The 19,280-nt window shown below is 42.2% G+C and overlaps 2 protein-coding genes across 3 annotated transcripts in view; one reads left to right on the top strand and one right to left on the bottom strand.

The window, feature by feature from the left end:
- Positions 1–8,117: 8,117 nt before the first annotated feature.
- Positions 8,118–19,280, top strand: part of CDC20B (cell division cycle 20B) — a gene marked incomplete at both ends in the record, with an annotated part of 33,012 nt that continues 21,849 nt past the window's right edge. The window contains 2 exons of the mRNA XM_082782813.1: positions 8,118–8,180; positions 8,400–8,471. Of these exons, the coding sequence (XP_082638939.1) occupies positions 8,118–8,180; positions 8,400–8,471 (135 nt within the window). The remainder of the gene's footprint in view (positions 8,181–8,399; positions 8,472–19,280) is intronic.
- Positions 10,268–18,614, bottom strand: GPX8 (glutathione peroxidase 8 (putative)). 2 transcript variants are annotated; one of them, XR_014319266.1, is made up of 4 exons: positions 18,398–18,614; positions 17,540–17,801; positions 15,424–15,699; positions 10,268–10,415 (listed from the first exon to the last, which is right to left on the bottom strand). XR_014319266.1 is itself a non-coding variant. In XM_082782480.1 (3 exons), the coding sequence occupies exons 1-3, from the start codon at positions 18,602–18,604 to the stop codon at positions 15,536–15,538; spliced, it is 633 nt and encodes a 210-aa protein (XP_082638606.1). In that variant the 5' UTR covers positions 18,605–18,614; the 3' UTR covers positions 14,903–15,535. The 2 variants fall into 2 exon arrangements, 1 of the variants encoding a protein (XP_082638606.1); XM_082782480.1 differs by lacking the exon at positions 10,268–10,415 and having other exon boundaries at positions 14,903–15,699.

Genomic DNA, 19,280 nt, shown 5'->3' with positions numbered 1-19,280 from the left:
AATATAGACTGATGCTGAATGCCTGAAAACATTACATGACTTGACAAGTTTTCCCTTGAAACCGGTCTATATTGTCATTCTCTAATGGAAATAAATTGTACAGTGGGTTAGCTCCTCTGTGCTTAATGCATCCCACTGTACAGCAACAAAGCAGTATTTTTTGTTATTCTCTAACTCAGACTGTTCTCAGGTAGAAATAAATAGATGAAGGAAGCTTTCTAACACATTTCATTTTGTTGTTTACATCCTTGGGGCATTTTGCATCCTTTTGTGTAGTGAGAGGTAAACAATGCTACAAAGGCACTATCCAACCTGTGATGTACCAGGGATCTTAAAGCCCTGAATCAGTTATTTCTGCTCTTAGGAAAATCCTATCACTTTGGTTGCAATCATTGGTTTCCTACAGATGACTGCACAGGTGGTAAGAGACATGTAACTGGCAAGTCTATAAAGGATTCTTCAGAACTCTAGGTAGAGCTATCACATATCACAGTAATGGGCAGCATGTGCTCCAGGATATCCAGGGGTGTGCAGTGCAGAACAAGTGTGTTTAGGAAACTGAAGAAGAAAGGAAAAGATGAGGCTAAAAACAGATGAACCCCTTACAGTAGGTTGCTTGTGTGAAAGGTGTTACTAATAATACATGCAGCTGCAGGTACATTTATTGATAAATGTTTTCTATCATTTCTATCATCTTGTCTGGTCTGATAGCCCCCAATATAGCTCAATTTGTACATACTTTGGTGTTGTGTTCCTCTCTTCTTTTGTTAGCCAGTTTGTTTTTCCTGGCAAAATTCATACACCTCCTTTATCTCAGAGGCTCTTTGAGTGGGCTCAGGAATCCAGCAGTGCTGAAGTCTTTACAGAACTGGAGAAAACAGGCCCTCTAAGATGATCTGGAATGGACTTGTATCTACTATGAAGTGAGAGAATTTCACACATTGTGGGTGGACAGAGATATTTTACCTATAACCACACCTTGAATATCAAGAAAGGGTTTTGGAAGCTTAGAAAGCTGGAAGAGCTGAAACAGATGAACATCTATAGTAAGGTAAGGTCAGTGTCTTGACTGTCTTCAAAGAGACCCAACCACCCAACCAAAACAACCAAAGCTAGCAAACAAACAAGGAAACAAGTGAATGACAACAACAGAAACAGTGAAATATATTGTAATTTAAAACTTAGCTTAAAATATAGGCTGTCTGAATTCCCTGAATACTGTTTTCTTGAATGGAAACTGGAGACTTCTCCATGTGAAGTGGCATAGAGGTGTGACAGAATTTCAGGAATATTTAACAAAATAGTTAACAAAATAAATTCAGTTTTGGATGGAGAATTGCTTCAATTAACTTATCTCACTTTCATGGAACTGTTTTCTTCACAGCTCATTTGTAATGCACAGTCAGTTTTGAGTTTCTGATCCAATCTAGTGAGTCCTCAGACAGTTCCTTAGAGGGTACAGCTGTCCATCATGGAATAGAAGCTCACCACTCATCTCCTTTTCACAATGGTAGTACATTAACCTTCACTGAATATAAACAGTAAATGCCCATGTTTCAAAACAAAGATCTTTTTAAAGGCTTGTAAATACACTTCCCTGAAGATTATTATTATTTTTTTATCAGTTTAGTTTAAAATGTTTGACAATGACAGCAATCAGCACTTTTTTTCTCAATATGCATCCCTGCACTAGAAAATGAGATGTGACCGTACAGGTTTCCATGTTCCTTCAATAGCCATGCTTTCAAAAAGTTATAAGAGAGCAATATCCCATATGTTACTGAAAAACAGATGAGCACACACGAATAAGCTAGTGGTAACAAGGGCACAAATGGGAGTAAGCACACCCTTTCAAAACTGATGTTAAAGTTGCCAATTATTAATAAATCACTTTGACCTCTGGCTTTCTATTCCTCAGTTTGATCTTTGTAAATTGAGTCATCATAATAAAAGAGATTGAAAAAAAAAAAGTAGCCAGATATTCACAGGTGTTGGAGCTGAAGCTCTCAGCAATGATTTAATTGAAACATGTTTGCAAAGAGAGATGATAGTCATTTTTAAGTGTGTATATTTAATTGCCCTTACACAGGAAATGATATTAGAATCCTTGCCCTGTCTCAGAAGATAACCTGAGAAGAATTATCTACAAGTTCCTCAAGCCTCAGAGATATTGCAATCCATAATTATTCAAACACATAATTAGCTTTTACGTAATGTAATTTTGTTGTGACTTACAGGGGTTTGGTACCAGTAATGGACTAGGTCCTGTGCTACCAACAGAAGTTGCTAGAGAAGCTTTGGAAAGAACTGTGTCTTGGCAGCATTTTGGCAGTTTGTTAATCCAGAATGTCTGGATTCCAGGTCGAAATACCATTTAGACACACAGCTGGCAGCTGGCAACAGACCCAGAGGTTCAGTAGTTGGGCTGGCGTGCAGCCAAGGCAAACAAACTGCAGTATGCTGTGCGCAGCCCGCAGGGCAAGCGCGGGATTCTGCCGTGCTGGGAGCCCTACCTTAGACAGTCTTTGTAGCAGTGCCTTGCCAAAACGGATTCTTAATGTGCATAGAAACAGAAAAAGTGGGTGTACACTGAAGAGAGAAACTTAGCAGGAAGGCACAGAGAAGGCTGACCTAGAAAGAAAGCTCTTGATCTGCCAGCTGAACAGAGAGAAGAAATTACTATATTCTGACACTGAAGAACTGATTGTTAAATGTATTGTTTTAAGAAAGGTAAAGGTGACATTAAAAGCAACAATCCTGGAAGTCAACGGGATGTTGCATTAGAAGTGAAACAGTTTATTAAAATGCCTCCCTCCCAGCAGTTATCACTTGGTACACTTGTTTTCTTGTTTTTATACCAATGAGAACCCTTAAGAGCTGACACAAATTCCTCCTTGAAATAAAGAGATCTTTAGTCTACTTATGCACACTTGTCAAGTAGGCTAGTGTTTACCACTGAATTTAACACTGGAAATAACAGAAGTTTAAGTAATGGGAAGATGTGGTACAAACGCACAAAGGACAGAAGAATGTAAAGATGGTGCTCCATCGTTCTCATGTCAGGACATCCAGAAAATGCAGCACACTTGCAGCACATAAGGAATAGCTCTATTTGTTTTCTTGCTTGTCTGCATAGGAGAAGAAATTTTCCTCAGTGTCTGAGGTGTTAAGGGTCAACTGAGGTGGCACAGCGGACAGTCATTTCCAGAGCTCACTCTCCATATGTTCCCATCCACTTTCACTGTGCTGGCGAAGGTAAGTGAAAGGAAGCGTCTGATGAGCAAACTATCAGACTGAGGTGTTAAGTGCATGGCTTAAGGTAAGCCCCAGCAAAGAAACATGAACTTTTGTCATCCTTGTACTCTCAAGGACATCTTAATAACCCATGATTTGTACACTAAAACAAAGCTGTGAGTTCACTGCCAGAATATTCCAGTTGCCTAGTCAACAACGTTTCATACTGGAACCTAAACAATGATTGCTCATGAAGTGTGAAATGATGGGAAGAGAATGGCCATGTGAACTGAAGCAAATCCCTTCCCTTTCCTGACTTCCTTACTTCCTCACCCTTTCTCTCCTTACCACAACCGTCAGAAACACCTGACTGTCAAAGGTGCCTTTTGCAAACGGAAACCACTGTCTATGACCACTGCCAGTCTTTAGAGTTTGCTCTGCACCACTGTAAGAACCGTTCCTCTAATCCACTCACAGGTATCTCAGCACTGAAATAACTGAGCAGGCAACAAGACTGGGATCTTTCTGGGACACTGGCTGAACACTAGAGAGAACAGTGAATAAATACAGGAAGAAAAAATAAGAAATGTCCATATCTCAAGACCTCTGCTCTGTGAGATCCAGACAAAGCTGGGGCCTCCTTTTCAGAGTTGAAGAAGCATTTGGACAACGCTCTCAGACAAAAGGTCTAATGTTTGTGTGGTCCTGTGTGGAGCCAGAAGTTGGACTCAGTGATCCTCGTGGGTTCCTTCCACCTCAGGATATTCTGTGATTCAGTTGCTTTAAGACAATTTTCTATGACTTCTTGTGATCTTTCTAGTTGTCAGAGCTCAGCATAGGCTAGCATCACTTCTTGTCAGCAAGCATTTGGCAAAGAGCACCCTCACTACCACATACCTGAACTTCCACTGCTTGGTCAGCAGTCTGTGTGTGAGGAATCCAACTTTTCCTGAAGTCTTGTTTCAGCCACTGCTTAATTCTCTGATAACCATGTGAAGCTTGCTGTTGATGTCCACATCTCACCATCAAACTGTAAACTGGTATTTTACCTCAGTAAATTCTGAGTCTGCTGATACTGATGACAAATTAGAATGCAGACACCTCAAGGATAAGAAGATGAGAAAAAACAGAAATTAATATGTGATTGAGATGGTGATTTGATGATCCTTTCTTTCAAGGATGTACAAAGTGCAACATATTAGCACCATCTACTGCCATCAGAGACAAATTACACAGTTTGTGAAGGGAATGCTTTTACAATGAACTGCAAAACTGAGCACTGGAAATCTACATTTCCAGTATGTAAGTGAAATAACTTAGCAATTGTCTGCCTGTGTTCCATAATGTGGAGCCTAAAATGAGTCTGCATGATGATGATATTAAATGAAGATATTTAATCATGATGACCTTTCCACAACCAGGGAGGTGATCGTCCCCCCGTACTTTGCTCTGGTGAGGCCGCACCTCGAGTGCTGCGTTCAGTTTTGGGTCCCTTGCTACAAGAACGACATCGAGGCCCTGGAGCGTGTCCAGAGAAGGGCTATGAAGCTGGTGAGGGGCCTGAAACACAAGTCCTGTGGGGAGCAGCTGAGGGCACTGGGGGTGTTTGGTCTGGAGAAAAGGAGGCTCAGGGGAGACCTCATTGCTCTCTACAGCTCCCTGAAAGGAAGGTGTGGGGAGCTGGGGGTCAGCCTCTTCTCACAGGTAACTAGTGATAGGGCTAGAGGGAATGGCCTTAAGCTGTGCTAGGGGGTATTTAGGTTGGAAATGAGGAGACATTTCTGCTCAGAAAGAGCAGTCAGGCGTTGGGACGGGTTGCCCAGGGAGGTGGTGGAGTCACCGTCCCTGGGGGTGTTCAAGGAAAGGTTGGACGTGGTGCTTAGGGACATGGTTTAGTGGTGACATTGGTGGTAGGGGGATGGTTGAAACAGATGATCCTGGAGGTCTTTTTTAACCCTAATGATTCTATATTTCTATTTCACTTTGAAGAAACTTTAGTGAAGTGCTGGAAACACTTCAGAAGCTATATGCTCAGCTATGAACAGCTGTCTGAAAACAAAACTGTATTTTTTAAAATTCAGGTCAAGTCCCTACGTGACAACAGAGCTCTCACCTATCACGTCATTTCCTAAATGGCAGGCACTTCAGGTGAAGAAGTGAGTTTTAAGGATATCCTTCATGTTACAAAACCTACCCAACATTCCAATACATCAATTTTAACAAACACAAAGCAATTCACAATTGCAGGTGTGAATGTGCCACACTACGGCACTGCTGCTTATGTTTGGATTTTTTTCTACTATCCACTTATTTCAGGACTTAGTTATTTTAAAGCTATTGGCAAATACAGAATATCTTGGTGTGTTTTCCACTTATTAATCAGTGTTCAGAAGCTTTTATAGAAAAACCTCCAAATCTTTTCTTAAAATTTGTTCACAGTATCTGTATGCATGAGTTGAAGGTTGACGGGCAGGAATCGCTGCTTGTAAAATCAGTTGCAGTGGGTCACATTACTTATTCTTTAATGCCTTCCTCTGCTAATCTCACCTTCTCTTCCCTCTTCGATTCTCAGGTAGCAGCCACATTATCATCAAGAGTCCTAACAAGTTACCAGATGTCACCCAGTCGCTAGGAATAGTTTGTGCACTGCCCTTCGTCTGCAACTCATTTATTTTTCTCAAGCTGCAAGGAGAAGAGTTCGAGCTACAAGATGAGTAAATTCAGGGCTGGTGTAACGAAGATGCACAGAAAAAATGACTAAGGCCTATGTGTGTGTTGGTCCATGATTCATTCACCAGGTCTGTGTGCAGGGGATGAACACAAACAGGCTCTCAACAGAACTTAGAGTTGCTTCCACAGGACAAAGCATACTGAAAGCATCAGCAAGTGGGGTTAACAGAATCATATTCAACAAGGGACTTCTGCTTCTAGAAAACTGAATTACACACCTTCCCATCAGGTTAAAGCTCTCACTTTTTAATAAAATTAGGAACATATTGGACTTGACTATGACAACTGGAAAACTGCTTTATAATAACTATTTTGGATAAAGGTTGTGAAATATTTTTTAACATTCTCTCCACTGAAGTTTGATTAATCCTAATTCTACTTTGCTGAAACAAAAGCTTGTTGATTTTGAAAGACTTCTGGCTTTTATTCCAGTTTGCAACCATATAGTTCTCAGACTGCAAACCCTTTCCTTGCACTGCGAGACAAATTAGTCCCATGTAAAATTGCATTGCTACAGATTTGCTCATCTGAAAGAAGCTTCTCAGTAAGTTTCACTAAGCAAAAGCTTCACCAGAGGCCCAGACACTGGTCTAATAGGTAACTGTTTGATATGCTTCGTTTGAGTTTTGCTGATTCACTGTGTATTAAAAGGAGGTGGTTTTGCAGTGCATGCCAGCAGCTGCTGTTAGGCAGTGGCTGTGCAGAGGAACACTCTCTGGCAATGTTTGTTGAACGTTACTCTTGTAGAAAGAGTTCATGTTCAGTTAAACGAACACCTGAAGCATTGCAAACAAGCCTTTGTGATGGAAGTCCTGCAGTGCTGTGTGTATTGTTTGTTTCACAGCAAGCATTAAAATGATCTTGAGTGACTCAGCCACTTTGTAGCCCGGGTGTCCTTAGCTCTGTCCTTACCAATAAACAGTGAGATAATAAAATGATGCTTTTGAACATTTCACATTGATTTGGCATAATAGCTCTACCTCTGATATTTAGGTTTTGCCTACAACTAAGGTATTAATAAAATTTTTCCCCTCCATTATCCTGCTTGTATGATGCTTATTTTTCAGGTGTTACATGGGCAGCTATAGGAATTGAATTGACTGGGAAAACGGGACTTTACAGGAGCAGAATTTTGCAGGAGAGCTCTTCTTTTGTCAAACAGGATGTTCCCAACTGGGAAGTCAGAAAAATTGCTCTTCTCCCGGGGGAAAAGAGTGAAATCATAAGAGAAGGAAACTGGCCACATTTCTGTAACTGGCATCGCGCTTCATACTCTAACATTGATTCTAAGACACAAAAGCTAGAATGGGGGAAAACGGGCTCTTTTACATGCTGTGTGGTTCTCAGTTGTGAAAACTCAAGTGGCGTAACTCCAAAATTTCATACATACATGTTACAAAGGCTGAAAAATTAATGTTCTGAACTGATTTTGAGTAATGTATGGAACGTATACATAGTGGTAACTCATGTTTTGTTCTGTTTCTCCTGCTCCTGTTTCTTTGGATTTAACTAAACCTGTCTTCCAGCAAACACGTTTGACATCTTTCCCACCAAATCTGTAGTTGGGGGTGAAACGAGTGACTAAGTGACTAGGGGTGACTGTAAAACAAGTGAGTCAGCAACTCACCTGCTGGGAGAACACGCTCCTGCGCGGCTTCTCGCTGATTTCTACCTCTGACATTACAGCAAACTGATTTCACGTTACAGCCCCTTCAGCCTCCGCTCAGCTTCGGCTTTGGGGAGCCACACCACAAAACCTCAACCCCCCGCGGGCCCTAAGCGGGTCCCGTCCCGGGGTGGCGGCCGCCCTCCCGCCCCTGCCCCGCTTCTCCCCGCCGCCACCGCCGCTCCTTGGCGCCGCCGCTCAGCCCGGGAGCGCCGCGTCCCGCCGGCGGGCAGCGCAGGGAGGGGGGGGGGGGACAGGGAGGGACGCCGGCCTGTGCTTAAATGGAGGGGAGGACCAGGCTGCCGGACGGCTGGCCTAAGGCTTGGAGGCAGGTCGTTGTGCCCACAAGTCGCCGAGCCCACAAGTCGCCGTCCCCACAAGTTTCGGTGCCCACAAGTTGCCACCCGGCGTGCCTTCCCCACACCGCTGCTGTCCCCCATCCTGTGTGCCAGCCACCAGCTGGCGGGTTCAGGCGGGCCCGGCAGAGATGGAGTGGAAATTAGAGAAATCTGCTGCGAGGAGGATGAGGACGGATGAGGATTTGCTATGGGTAACTGTGTTCTGGGTGCCCTGCAGGGACATGGGGGGCTGCTGGTGGCCTGGGGCGGTCATGTCCAAGGAGCTGGTGGGTGGCCACCACCAGCCCCTTCCGTGGGTGGTGAAGCCTCACAAGTGGCCGGGCTTGGCCACAGGCGATGCAGGGTGAGGGAACTGCGGCCCTGCTGAGTTAGGTGTCTGTGTTAAGCGTTGTGCATCTGTTCCTTTGAAGGAGAAGGTGATGGGGACGCTCGGAAAAGACCTGAAGCGGAGCAGAGAGCAAAGCCTGCAGCAGGTGACCGAGGTAAGGGCAGGCACAGACCTTCGCTCCCCGCTGTCTGTGTTGCGCTGGTGTTGCTCTTTTTGATTGTGGAGGGAGGGAAAGGAGGAGGAGGCTGTGGAAAATCAGCGATTTTGAGAAAAGGAATGATATATTTTCCTTTCCTGTTAATCCTTACCACTCTTTCTTAACTTCAAGATCTGAAGCGTTTGAAAGACACAGGTTATGATGGTGACATCTGTTGAGGGAAGGATTCAGAAACATGTGGGATTCTCTCTTGGCACTAGGGGGACTGCTTGCTGTTTAAAAGCAAGCATTGCTTGATTTGATTGAAGAGATTCTGCAGATTTACCGTGTTGTCTTTACTGGCACTTCAAGCTGACTTGTCCACATTTAGAGGGTGGTAAAGATAAGAAGGACCACACGGAACTCATGTATACGGTAGGTACATAGTTTACCTAACATGATATTCACCAACAGTATGCTTGACAGTAAGCAAAATGCAAAATAACAGGCAGCTTGCACCTTATGGATTTGACAAATACCACAAAACCTAGTGAGAATGGAATGCATAAAGTGATGGACTGGGTGAAGGTGTAAAAGGAAATGACCGTATTGGAAGTGACAAAGCAGGAGATAAGCAGTGCACCCTTAGATATGACAGCAAAATAAATTTTGCCGCCAGCATGCTGAGAATGGCACTCCAAAATAAAAATGTTCTGTAAGTGACCCCACGGGAAAAGCTGTGTTGTTATAATGAGCAATGACTGGGCTCGAGGAGAAGAAGGTTTGACTGGGGGCTGAGGGGGAGCCAATGGCCAAAACAGCAGATTGTAGCAGTCTGGCAGTGCCTGTTAGCTGGCTGTTGTCTCAGAGGTGTGAACAGCTGCTAGCTGCACTCCATATTGTTGCATTCACAAGCATCGTGGAAAACTCAGAGGTGGCCTCCTCTTGCTGTGGGACAAACCAGAAAGCAATTAGCCAACACTACTCTGTAGCTGCTAACAGCAGCATTCCGACAAGTAAATGTCTTAGTCTTTTGTTTTGTATTGAGAATGCAGGGTTGGTGAGATTTATTTTCAGTGACCTAAGCCTTGCTTTTAAGAACAAAGAGAAGTCTTCAAATTTGATATTAATTTTTGGTACTAATTTGCTTTGATCCAAGACATTTAACTTAGTGACTGACTTCAGCATGACTTCAAAGGGCTTTCTTTCAAAATGGATGTTGTAGGTAAAATTTTACCTCCATCCAGCCTAAATCTATGAGCTTGAATCTTAGAGTCCTTAGGCATCTTTCTGTAAAGGGAGGTACAGTGAGCCTCATCACCTGAAGTCAATTTGTGCTATGAAGTAATCAGTAATGATTCGTATTTCAAAATAAGAAAATCAACTACACTGAGTTAAACTCCTGGCTCATCTAGTCACAGGCCTGGGCTCCCACAATGACCAATATGGATGCTCAAGGAAGAAAAGGACTGAAGTAAGTATGTATGATACTAATTTACTTGTGGAGACAACATACTACACTGGTGCTGGTACAAAGCAAGGCAAGAAATTGTTTACAACAATTTCCCATTCCTTTTTGGTAGTCTGGAGTCTGATACTTCTCACATTCCATGTGGGTTTTGTACAATTAATTTAATTCAAGTCTTACTGAATTGGAAACTTATCTGTGTCATCCATTGCATGTAAGTATTTACTGCTTGAACATGCATACGTGTGTATTTATATGTATATGAAACATGAAACTTGAAACAGGTACACAAAGCTGAATTTAGGTAGATGTCTCCAGGTACGTGCATTTCAGGAGGAATCTCAGTCTGCATGAACTCTGTGGCTTGTAGGCAGTGTGTTGTTCGGTGGCTGCTGTATTTGAGTGTAGCAGTCACTACTGCACTGTCACCAGCTGCAGGGCCAGTCCATCGCTGTTGATGTTGAATCTAATTTCCAGTAAGGGAGGTGGTGCACCTGTGTGTGACGGGATGGCAGTGTATGTTAGCTGGTTGAAATTCTGACATCAGCTAACATGCAGTTGCTATCCTGATACACATACCTTTAGCATCAAACTGGAGAGCTGCTAGTTTTGTATATGGAAACTTCTGGGTCCATTTGATTATTACTGTTTTTTGACTGTCAGGCTCATTTTCAGTATTATAGTTGTATGTTGTATTCCCCTTATCCAAAGAATTGAGAGAATTTTTGGTTGGTTTCGATTTTTTTTTTGGTGTGTCTGCTTCTATATACCAAGGTAGTAGGAAGTTTATAAATGCTTGAAACAGGCAGGTACTTAATTCAATAATTATTTCAGATTTGAAAAAAAAATCAAACCACTTTAATTTCTCTGGAAGTTTTCTTAAAAGAACAATTAAAAACGTTATTTATTTAATTTTTAAATTTAATTAAATGATTTTTTTTTGCATTGAGTAATTAGAAGTTGGAAAGGCTTAAAATCACATTTCAGTAACTGCCTGAAGGCTATAACTGAACAATAATTACCTTTCCATTCTATAGAACAGAAGTAATTTTTAAACCTTTTTTTCTCCCCTTGCTTAAATGGCTTAATTTGTGAACATGGATGCCCTAAAAAACTGCACATATTCTCACCAGGAGACAATAGAGTTTGAATAGGACATATATTATTCTTTGGCAGGTTACAGGCTGGAAGGAAATGGATCCTTTTGATTCATATTACACTGTAAGCTTCTATCAAACATACTGCCACAGGCATCAGAACGTTACCTCTGTCTTCATCTCTGCACTTTCTCTTTATGGAATGCAAAAGAAACTCTTTGTTACAGGAGCACTCAAACAAAGCAAGTAATGTGCCTTGCAAACCGTCTAAATGAAGGCCTTCTAGGAAGAGAAATGGGAACAACGTTGTGAAGCTCTCCAGAATTAGGTTGGTCCTAGTGCTGTGTGTGGTGATTAGGCAGTGTGTTGTTAGTTAGCTGCTCCCCATACACCAGCAACTAACTACACTGCCACATCAGCACATCACTGCATCACTGTTGAGACAAGAATATTAAGACTGTTGCTATGAATACCTCATCGCATCCTTAGCTGGTGTGGGACCCTGTGCTAGACTAGTTCCCCTGACTGAAAGAAGGTGTGCTAGGTTACACAAACTGTGTGCATCTATAAAAATATATTTAAGTATATTTTACACAATTATGGAGCTAATCCAATTGGTTTCTAAAGAGATTACTAATTTATGTAAATTCAGTAACTTCAGTAAAAGTTTCAGGTTTGGGCCCCTTGTGAGTATGTTTTCTTCCACCACTAAATATGATCCTAAGGTTAAACAGAGTCTTACAAACAAAGGCTAAGGCCTTTGGAGAACTCAGGGCACTGTCAAGAAGCAGACAGTGGAACCACAGAAGCGATTTGGAAACTCTTGGCTTTTTCTTAGCAGCTGCAGGTCCTTCTGTGGGAGAGGTGTGTGGCTTCAGCTTAGGCTGAGTTGACTTAAATGGGAGCTGGCAGAAAAGCAGCACTTTTGTTTCTCTGAAACTTGCTTACTTTGATCAAAAAATAGTTTAAAATGAGCAAAGGGGGTTAGGGAAAGGAATTTCTCATGAATCATAGGTGCTGAGAAGTTTGTCAATTCCACACTAGTAGAACCAAACTAGAGCCACAGACAGCAGTAAGAAATGTATTGCTGTAACAAGGACTGACATGATGTGCTTCTACAGAGCCCTTCTTCCTTAGTGACTGTGCTCTAGGGACATGCTCAGATGTGGAAATAGCATTTATTTTTGCTTTTTAAATGGAGAAATCAAGCTGCTAGAGCTACAGGTCATTCACGTGGGATTTCAGAATGACAGGAGCAACATCCATGTAAATATGTTGCCCAGAGCCAGAGTTCAGAATCTGTCTGTGTAATTGTTTGCACACTTGGCATTTTTTTGGCTTCACCATGACTGAGACAGGTCAGGTGATAACATGGTCTGTAGACTGCTCTCCATAGGGAGTACAAGTAACATCATCATCTTTTGTCACAGACAGGAGCATGAGAAAAAGGGGTTCTAGTCTGACATAAATTTTGTTTTGGAATTCATCCTATGACTTCGCAGCTCCTTTAATATTGCTCTTATTTACTGGAACATTGATGTATGGGCTCAGCAAACAAATATTTTCTGATAATGCTTGCATTAACAGGGACATGTCAAGTGACTGAAGTAGATTTAGAATATTTGCATTCCTGGGTAAACTTTTGGAAATAGGAGCTGGTTAATGGTATTTGTTGGAGAAAAAGAGGAGACCTAAAGAGTGAGGGAAAGAAATAAAGGAATCATTAGGATCAAGGCTACAATAGTTAATGCTTAAGTGGAATTGAAGAAACTTTAACAATTGTGGACTGAATTCTGGTAACCGTAAAGGCAGTTTTAGCTGAAGTTGCTGGGATTATTGAAAAGTCCAATAAATAGGTTTTAATCTGTTCATAGTGATTTTAGTTTAGTACATATATTTTATATGCAGTATCCAATTTAAACTATAAGTGGGCACAAACATGCATACATCTATTATTGTGCTGACTTTTGAGCATAGATAAATGTGTGCTTGTATAACAGTGCTCTAATTTTCTTTTTATTTATTCTCCTTTCTAAGTCTGTGCAAATTTGACAGTTAGAGATGCTTTGTTTTTACCTTGGAATAACTTTAAGAAGGAAGTGTTTAGTTTACCAGTGATCTGCCTTAAATATTGCATTGGAATAGTTGGCATGTCTCATGAAGAACAATTAATACAAGCATAGTGAGTTTTTGGAGGAACACTAATTAAACAGTAAGCCTTGAAAAAAATAAACTCTGTTCAGATTCAGGACTGAACGGTACCTACATAGAATGGTACCTATACTCACACTACTATAGAGATAGATATATCAGATTCTGACCAAGCAGTAAGAAACTTCATCGATGATCTGGACGAGGGCATCGAGTGCACCCTCAGTAAGTTCGCAGATGACACCAAGTTAGGTGCGTGTGTCGATCTGCTTGAGGGTAGGAAAGCTCTGCAGGAGGATCTGCATAGGCTGCACCGATGGGCTGAGGCCAACTGCATGAAGTTTAACAAGGCCAAGTGCCGGGTCCTGCACCTGGGGCGCAATAACCCCAAGCAGAGCTACAGGCTGGGAGAGGAATGGTTGGAGAGCTGCCAGGCAGAGAAGGACCTGGGAGTGATGGTGGATAGTCGGCTGAATATGAGCCAGCAGTGTGCTCAGGTGGCCAAGAAGGCCAACGGCATCCTGGCTTGTATCAGGAACAGTGTGACCAGCAGGGCTAGGGAGGTGATCGTCCCCCTGTACTCAGCTCTGGTGAGGCCGCACCTCGAGTACTGTGTTCAGTTTTGGGCCCCTCGCTACAAGAAGGACATGGAGGTGCTTGAGCGGGTGCAGAGAAGGGCGACGAAGCTGGTGAGGGGCCTGGAGAACAAATCCTACGAGGAGCGGCTGAGGGAGCTGGGCTTGTTCAGCCTGGAGAAGAGGAGGCTCAGGGGTGACCTTATCGCTCTTTTTAGGTACCTCAAGGGAGGCTGTAGCGAGGTGGGGGTTGGCCTGTTCTCCCACGTGCCTGGTGACAGGACGAGGGGGAATGGGCTTAAGTTGAGCCAGGGGAGTTTTAGGTTAGATGTTAGGAAGAACTTCTTCACTGAAAGGGTTGTGAGGCATTGGAACAGGCTGCCCAGGGAAGTGGTGGAGTCACCATCCCTGGAAGTCTTCAAAAGACGTTTAGATGTAGAGCTTAGGGATATGGTTTAGTGGGGACTGTTAGCGTTAGGTCAGAGGTTGGACTCGATGACCTTGAGGTCTCTTCCAACCTAGAAAATTCTGTGATTCTGTGATTCTGTGAAATTCAATTAGTGTTTTCTCAGGCAAAAGTGTTTTTCTTTTTTTTACAAATTCAATTATTTTCAGTCACTGCTAGTCTTACAGAGCAGCACTAATTCTGCCTGTTCACTTTCATATAGGAGATACTGATCTCTCTTGTTCCTGTCCTCTCAGCTCTCCTTTCAGACAGCTGGCATAGGGTCTTCATTCCAATTTATTTTCTCCCTTCATCAGACAGATCAATCAGAATATCAGTTTGAACTAGAACACTGGAATAGAACTGGGAATGGCATTGCAGTTACATGCTGGAGAGGGGAAACTGCAAGGTGAGAAGAGCAAGGCTTGAGGCAAGACCCTTTGTCCCCTTCAAATGTCTCTACCTGAAGACTTTGTTCATTAGGTGGCTCGGGAGCATTGTATTGGATAGCCTCAGAAAGCTGTGCTTGAGGATGTTTGTTAGAGAGCCATGCTGCTGATTTTTGTTGCCCTTTGGCTCCTGCTGTAAGCTGCCATGTTTATGCACACAAGCCCTGCCTTCATCCAGGTCAGAAGACAGGAAATCCAGCAGGACATGTGCGCACAGTCAAGGCATTGTACTGCACTGCCAATGTACGGAGAAGGCTAAAGAGGTTAAAGGTGTTGCTGTAAGGGTGAAAAGCATGCTGAATCAAAACACAGAAAGTGGGCAAGGAAACAGTTTTGCATTTTTTTTTTCTTTTTCTTTTAATAATATTACTTTCTATGTACAGGTTTTTACAACTTAATTGAAAGCTCCACAGTTCATTAATTTTCCTCTGTCAATATTGTAAAGCTAGTATGGTCACTTGCATTTGTCTCAAAACCAATTTGTCACTGGTAGATAGGAAACAAAATGTCTTCTGTGCAAATACTGAGTAATTTATCACCAATCCTCTTCCTTTTAGCTATCTTCCTGCTGGTGAAAATTGATATTAGCTGTTAGCAAATGTAAATAAACATTCAGAAACATTATGCAAATTGAACGTCCATGCCTGCAAAGTACCGAGTATCTTGCCATCCTCATTGACCTCAGTGGCTTGCTCTCAAGGCTGTTGCAGGAGCCAACCCGACATTAATTGACATAGTGTAGCTGAAAATACTAACACTAAAGAGAAAAAACAACAAAAAATCACCTGATGGTTTAACTTCTAGCAGCATTTCTCAGGAATGTGGTAAGGCTGTACAACCATGCTGTTGGATTGCTTTGATCCATTGTTGAATGGATTCACGGAGTGAATGGCTTTTTCAAAGGTCTTCTCTTTTTTTCATGATGATTTGCCTGATTAATGATGCTACTTCTGGCTTGATACTTTCTATGGGCTCTTCAGGTCTCCAGAATTTCACAACTTTACCCTCAGGACTGACCAAGTACTTCCAGAAATTCCACCGAGGCTCTTTCTTTGAAGAATCTGTAAGAATGGTATTGGATCATTTTAGTGACTCCCTTACTCTTCTAGTTGTGACATTATCCTGCAGTGATTCTTCAGCTATTTATTTCGAAGCAATCCTACCTTGTTCTTTCCTAGAAGTTTGGACATGGTCTTAATGGCAAAATGCCCTGCTGCTGTGAAAGCAACAAGTAGTTGTGTGAAGGCCCTGGCATTGTATTCACTGCCAGTGAATTCTTTTTGCACCAGACTGACAGTGCTGGAAAAATGCTAGCTAGCAGTCACAGTCAGAAGGGGATGTAGCATGGAGATGTTCAACCCTCTGAATGTCTAGACAATCAAATTAAGGAAACAGTTGCTTGTTTAATTGAAGATGCACAGGAATTTCTTATGAAGCAAAGGAACTCGGGAAAAGAAAGACCTTATGTCAAAATACTTAAGTACTAGAGGATCCTTCTCCCTTTGTGCAAACAGCGTATCAAGTAAGAACTGAATGTGTGGATGTAACAGTCCTGTTTCTGTGTAGGTATTAAAGCCTGACGCTGACTGCACTTGAGTTAGAATCTGAGTCTGAGGCCTGGATTCATCCCACCCAACTCTGATACCTTCTTGCCCTAGTCTCTTCTATAATGAACTGAGAAGCACCTCCAGAATGCATTCAGAAATTCCCCTGGACATCAGGGCAACTCAGGGTGATGAGGCTTTACCTGACGTCTTCGGTGACGTGCCTAGGAGGAGGTGGGAGGAAACACAGTGGCAGTGATAATGCCGACCACTTAAAAGGCTCGTAAGTGAGGAGGGCCATGATAATCATTTTCAAGAACATAAAAGGTATCACAGAGAATACAGCAAGAAGCAATAGGCGTAAGTGGTGTGAGACGTTTCATTTAGATGTTGAAAGAGTTTTCTGACAAGGGATTGTGAAGAACTGCAACAGGCTGGGATGTTCTGGAGTTTTTTACAGGACTACTGTAATAGTTCGGAGAAGCACCTATAATATTGGTTAGGTACTTGTGATCCTGTCTGGGGCAGGGAAGTGGAATAAAAGTTCGGGCCTTCTCCTACCCCATTTTCTAGTTAAAAAGACGTTATAGAGGATGGTTATGTCCTAAGTATCCTTTCTTTCATAATATTGGTGTTTAGTATGGATCAAATACCTGGCCAAAGCTCAGGGGAGGCTTTCAATTCAGGGAGGCAAATTCAGGAAGGCTTTTAAAGTCAGATTTAGGTTTGTGAGCTTCTTGGTCAGCTAAGTAGAATTTCATTTTGCTTATGAGAGTATGAGGCTCAGTAAATGTTTACTCTAACAGGGCTTCCCAACAGTGCAAGCCCATTTTACAAGTTGGGCCCTAAGGTCACAAGATAAATTAATGCAAATTAGTGGTTATATATCCTACTGTATGCTCTTGGTTGCTCTTTGCTAAAAAAGGAGTCTTCTCATCTGTATGCATTTATGTTGTATCTTCCAGTAATATTAAGACACCCATAGTTACACTTTTCTCTGTAAGAAAAGTTGTTTTCCAACAGATGTCATATAATCTGAAGCAGGATTTTGTAGGGGGTGTCTTTGCACTCTGGTTTACACATCCATCAGATTGGATGTTTCTAGCTGGGCTGGTTGCAGTAAGCTGTTTTTATCCTCAGTGGGGAGAAACAGATGCTTTCAGGGTCTTCTAACCTTTGTATTCCTCAATATCCACATTAAAATGAGACAAATGTGTGCAAAATGTGTGCATAGTGCCTGTTTCTCTCCATAGGCTATGATGTGTGCTCAGACCTGGCCTGTCAAACAAACTCCTACAGGACTGGAGGGTGAATACTGTGGTTAGAGGCAGCTCAATATACCAAAGAAAATAGTTACCTATTAGAAATTTAAATGCGGGCTCTGCTTCTGATCCCAGGATCTTGATTTTGTGGAAAACAGGGAAAGTTACTCCATAGTTTCCTTTGGCAAAAGCCTCTATTTCCTGGCTTGAGCCGGGCTCTGATTCTCCGAACTGGTTGCAGGGAAAGGCCAGCACAGTGAAGTGGGAGGGACCAAACTCCCTGTGCAGCTCTTGCAGGGCGATGTAGTTTTTGTCTGTGTTCTGGCAGTAACTCGCCACGTTTACAACCAAAGTTGCCTTTGAAGAAATAAAGTCAGAACACTGAGGAAGAACCCTGAGATGGCACAGAGATTTCAATTAAATCTTAACGTGACAAAGCACACTACCACACTATTCCTACCTGAGAGCTAGACTCTCTGGTCATAATTTCATTAAACTGATAAGAGTGATAGCTGCTGGAGCTACTTTGAGACATCCTTCTTTAAACATCCTATAAATGGATAAACTTAAACTGTCAGCTTTGTTTAAATATAAGCATGTAAAAACAAAACAACAGATATTTAGAGCAGGCATTAAAATGATATTTCTCAGATCAGTGTCTAAAATTCAATGCAACATGTCATTATTCTTAACTAAGATTAAAATGCACAAATTCCATTCTTATATCGTACTGATTTATAGTAATTCTTTCTTCATTTATTAGCTCTAATAGTTAATTCTGGAAGCAGGACTAAAAAAAAATAATATTATCTGTAGCTTACTGTTTACATAACAGGAAGTTAGGACAAATCTCTGCTGTAAATTCCCACAATCAACCTTTTTGTTTTCTTACCAATGGATGTCAGTTTTTCAGTAAAGATTCAAGAAAAAGATAAAATGAAGTTGTAACTTACTTTCCCTCTGTACTTCTCCAATGAAACGATCCTTCCTCGTGAATCCTTGACTTCGAAAGAATAAAAATCTTTGGTTTTAGGTTTAAAAAATCTGAGTTGCAGTATGCAGAGAACTGCAGTACACAAAACCATCGACAGAAAAACGACAAAGACCCTGGCTTTGGGCACTGAATATTTCAGAGGGTAAGTAGTTGTGAGAGGCTCCATTTTCGAAACACTTGGGAGAGAAGCCAGGGCAGGCCCGGAATGCGAAGGAGGAGCTGAAACTCGAAACTTGCAACTCAGACTAAAAAGGACACGCTGCTCGTTTTGTCCCTGTTGCCGAAGCAGATGTTTCACTTCACAGTGCCTCTGCTGGGCTCCAGGGCGCTCGGTAGAGTAGGGAAATGCCTCCTGCTAGGAAAAAAGAACTGAATGAACAGTGTGCTGCTTCACCTAGCGATGCAGATTGCTCTGTTTGGCTGAGCTGTGTGGAGTAACTGCGGTGTTCGCCTGTACACTGTCCTGAGAACTGCCTAGGGCCTCGTTTATGTGTCTGTAATGCAGCTCTAGCACATCTCCTTGGCCCATCAGGTGCCCCTGACCTTAGCAAGCAGAGCAGTATTGAAGAAGCCTGTTTGCATGAGATGCTGTGTGACACAGGCAGCTTTGTAAAACTGTTTTGCAGCACATGAGCAGAGAGAAAACCTTCTTTATAGGTTAGCAAAAGGGAAGAAAATCACAAATACATACATACATACACACACATATATATATTTAATTGGGGGGACACAAAACATGATGGTAAATAGGTTGCTTTTGTACTGCTACTGCCTACCTGGCTGCTAGCTATGGGGAGATAAGAAGATGCAAGGTATGCAAAAGGGCAAAATGAGTTACCTGA

This window comes from Aythya marila, assembly GCF_965140915.1.
Source record: "Aythya marila genome assembly, chromosome: Z".
Taxonomy (NCBI): domain Eukaryota; kingdom Metazoa; phylum Chordata; class Aves; order Anseriformes; family Anatidae; genus Aythya; species Aythya marila.
Note: the sequence above shows the minus strand (reverse complement) of the source record. Positions and strands in the feature narration are given on the sequence as shown.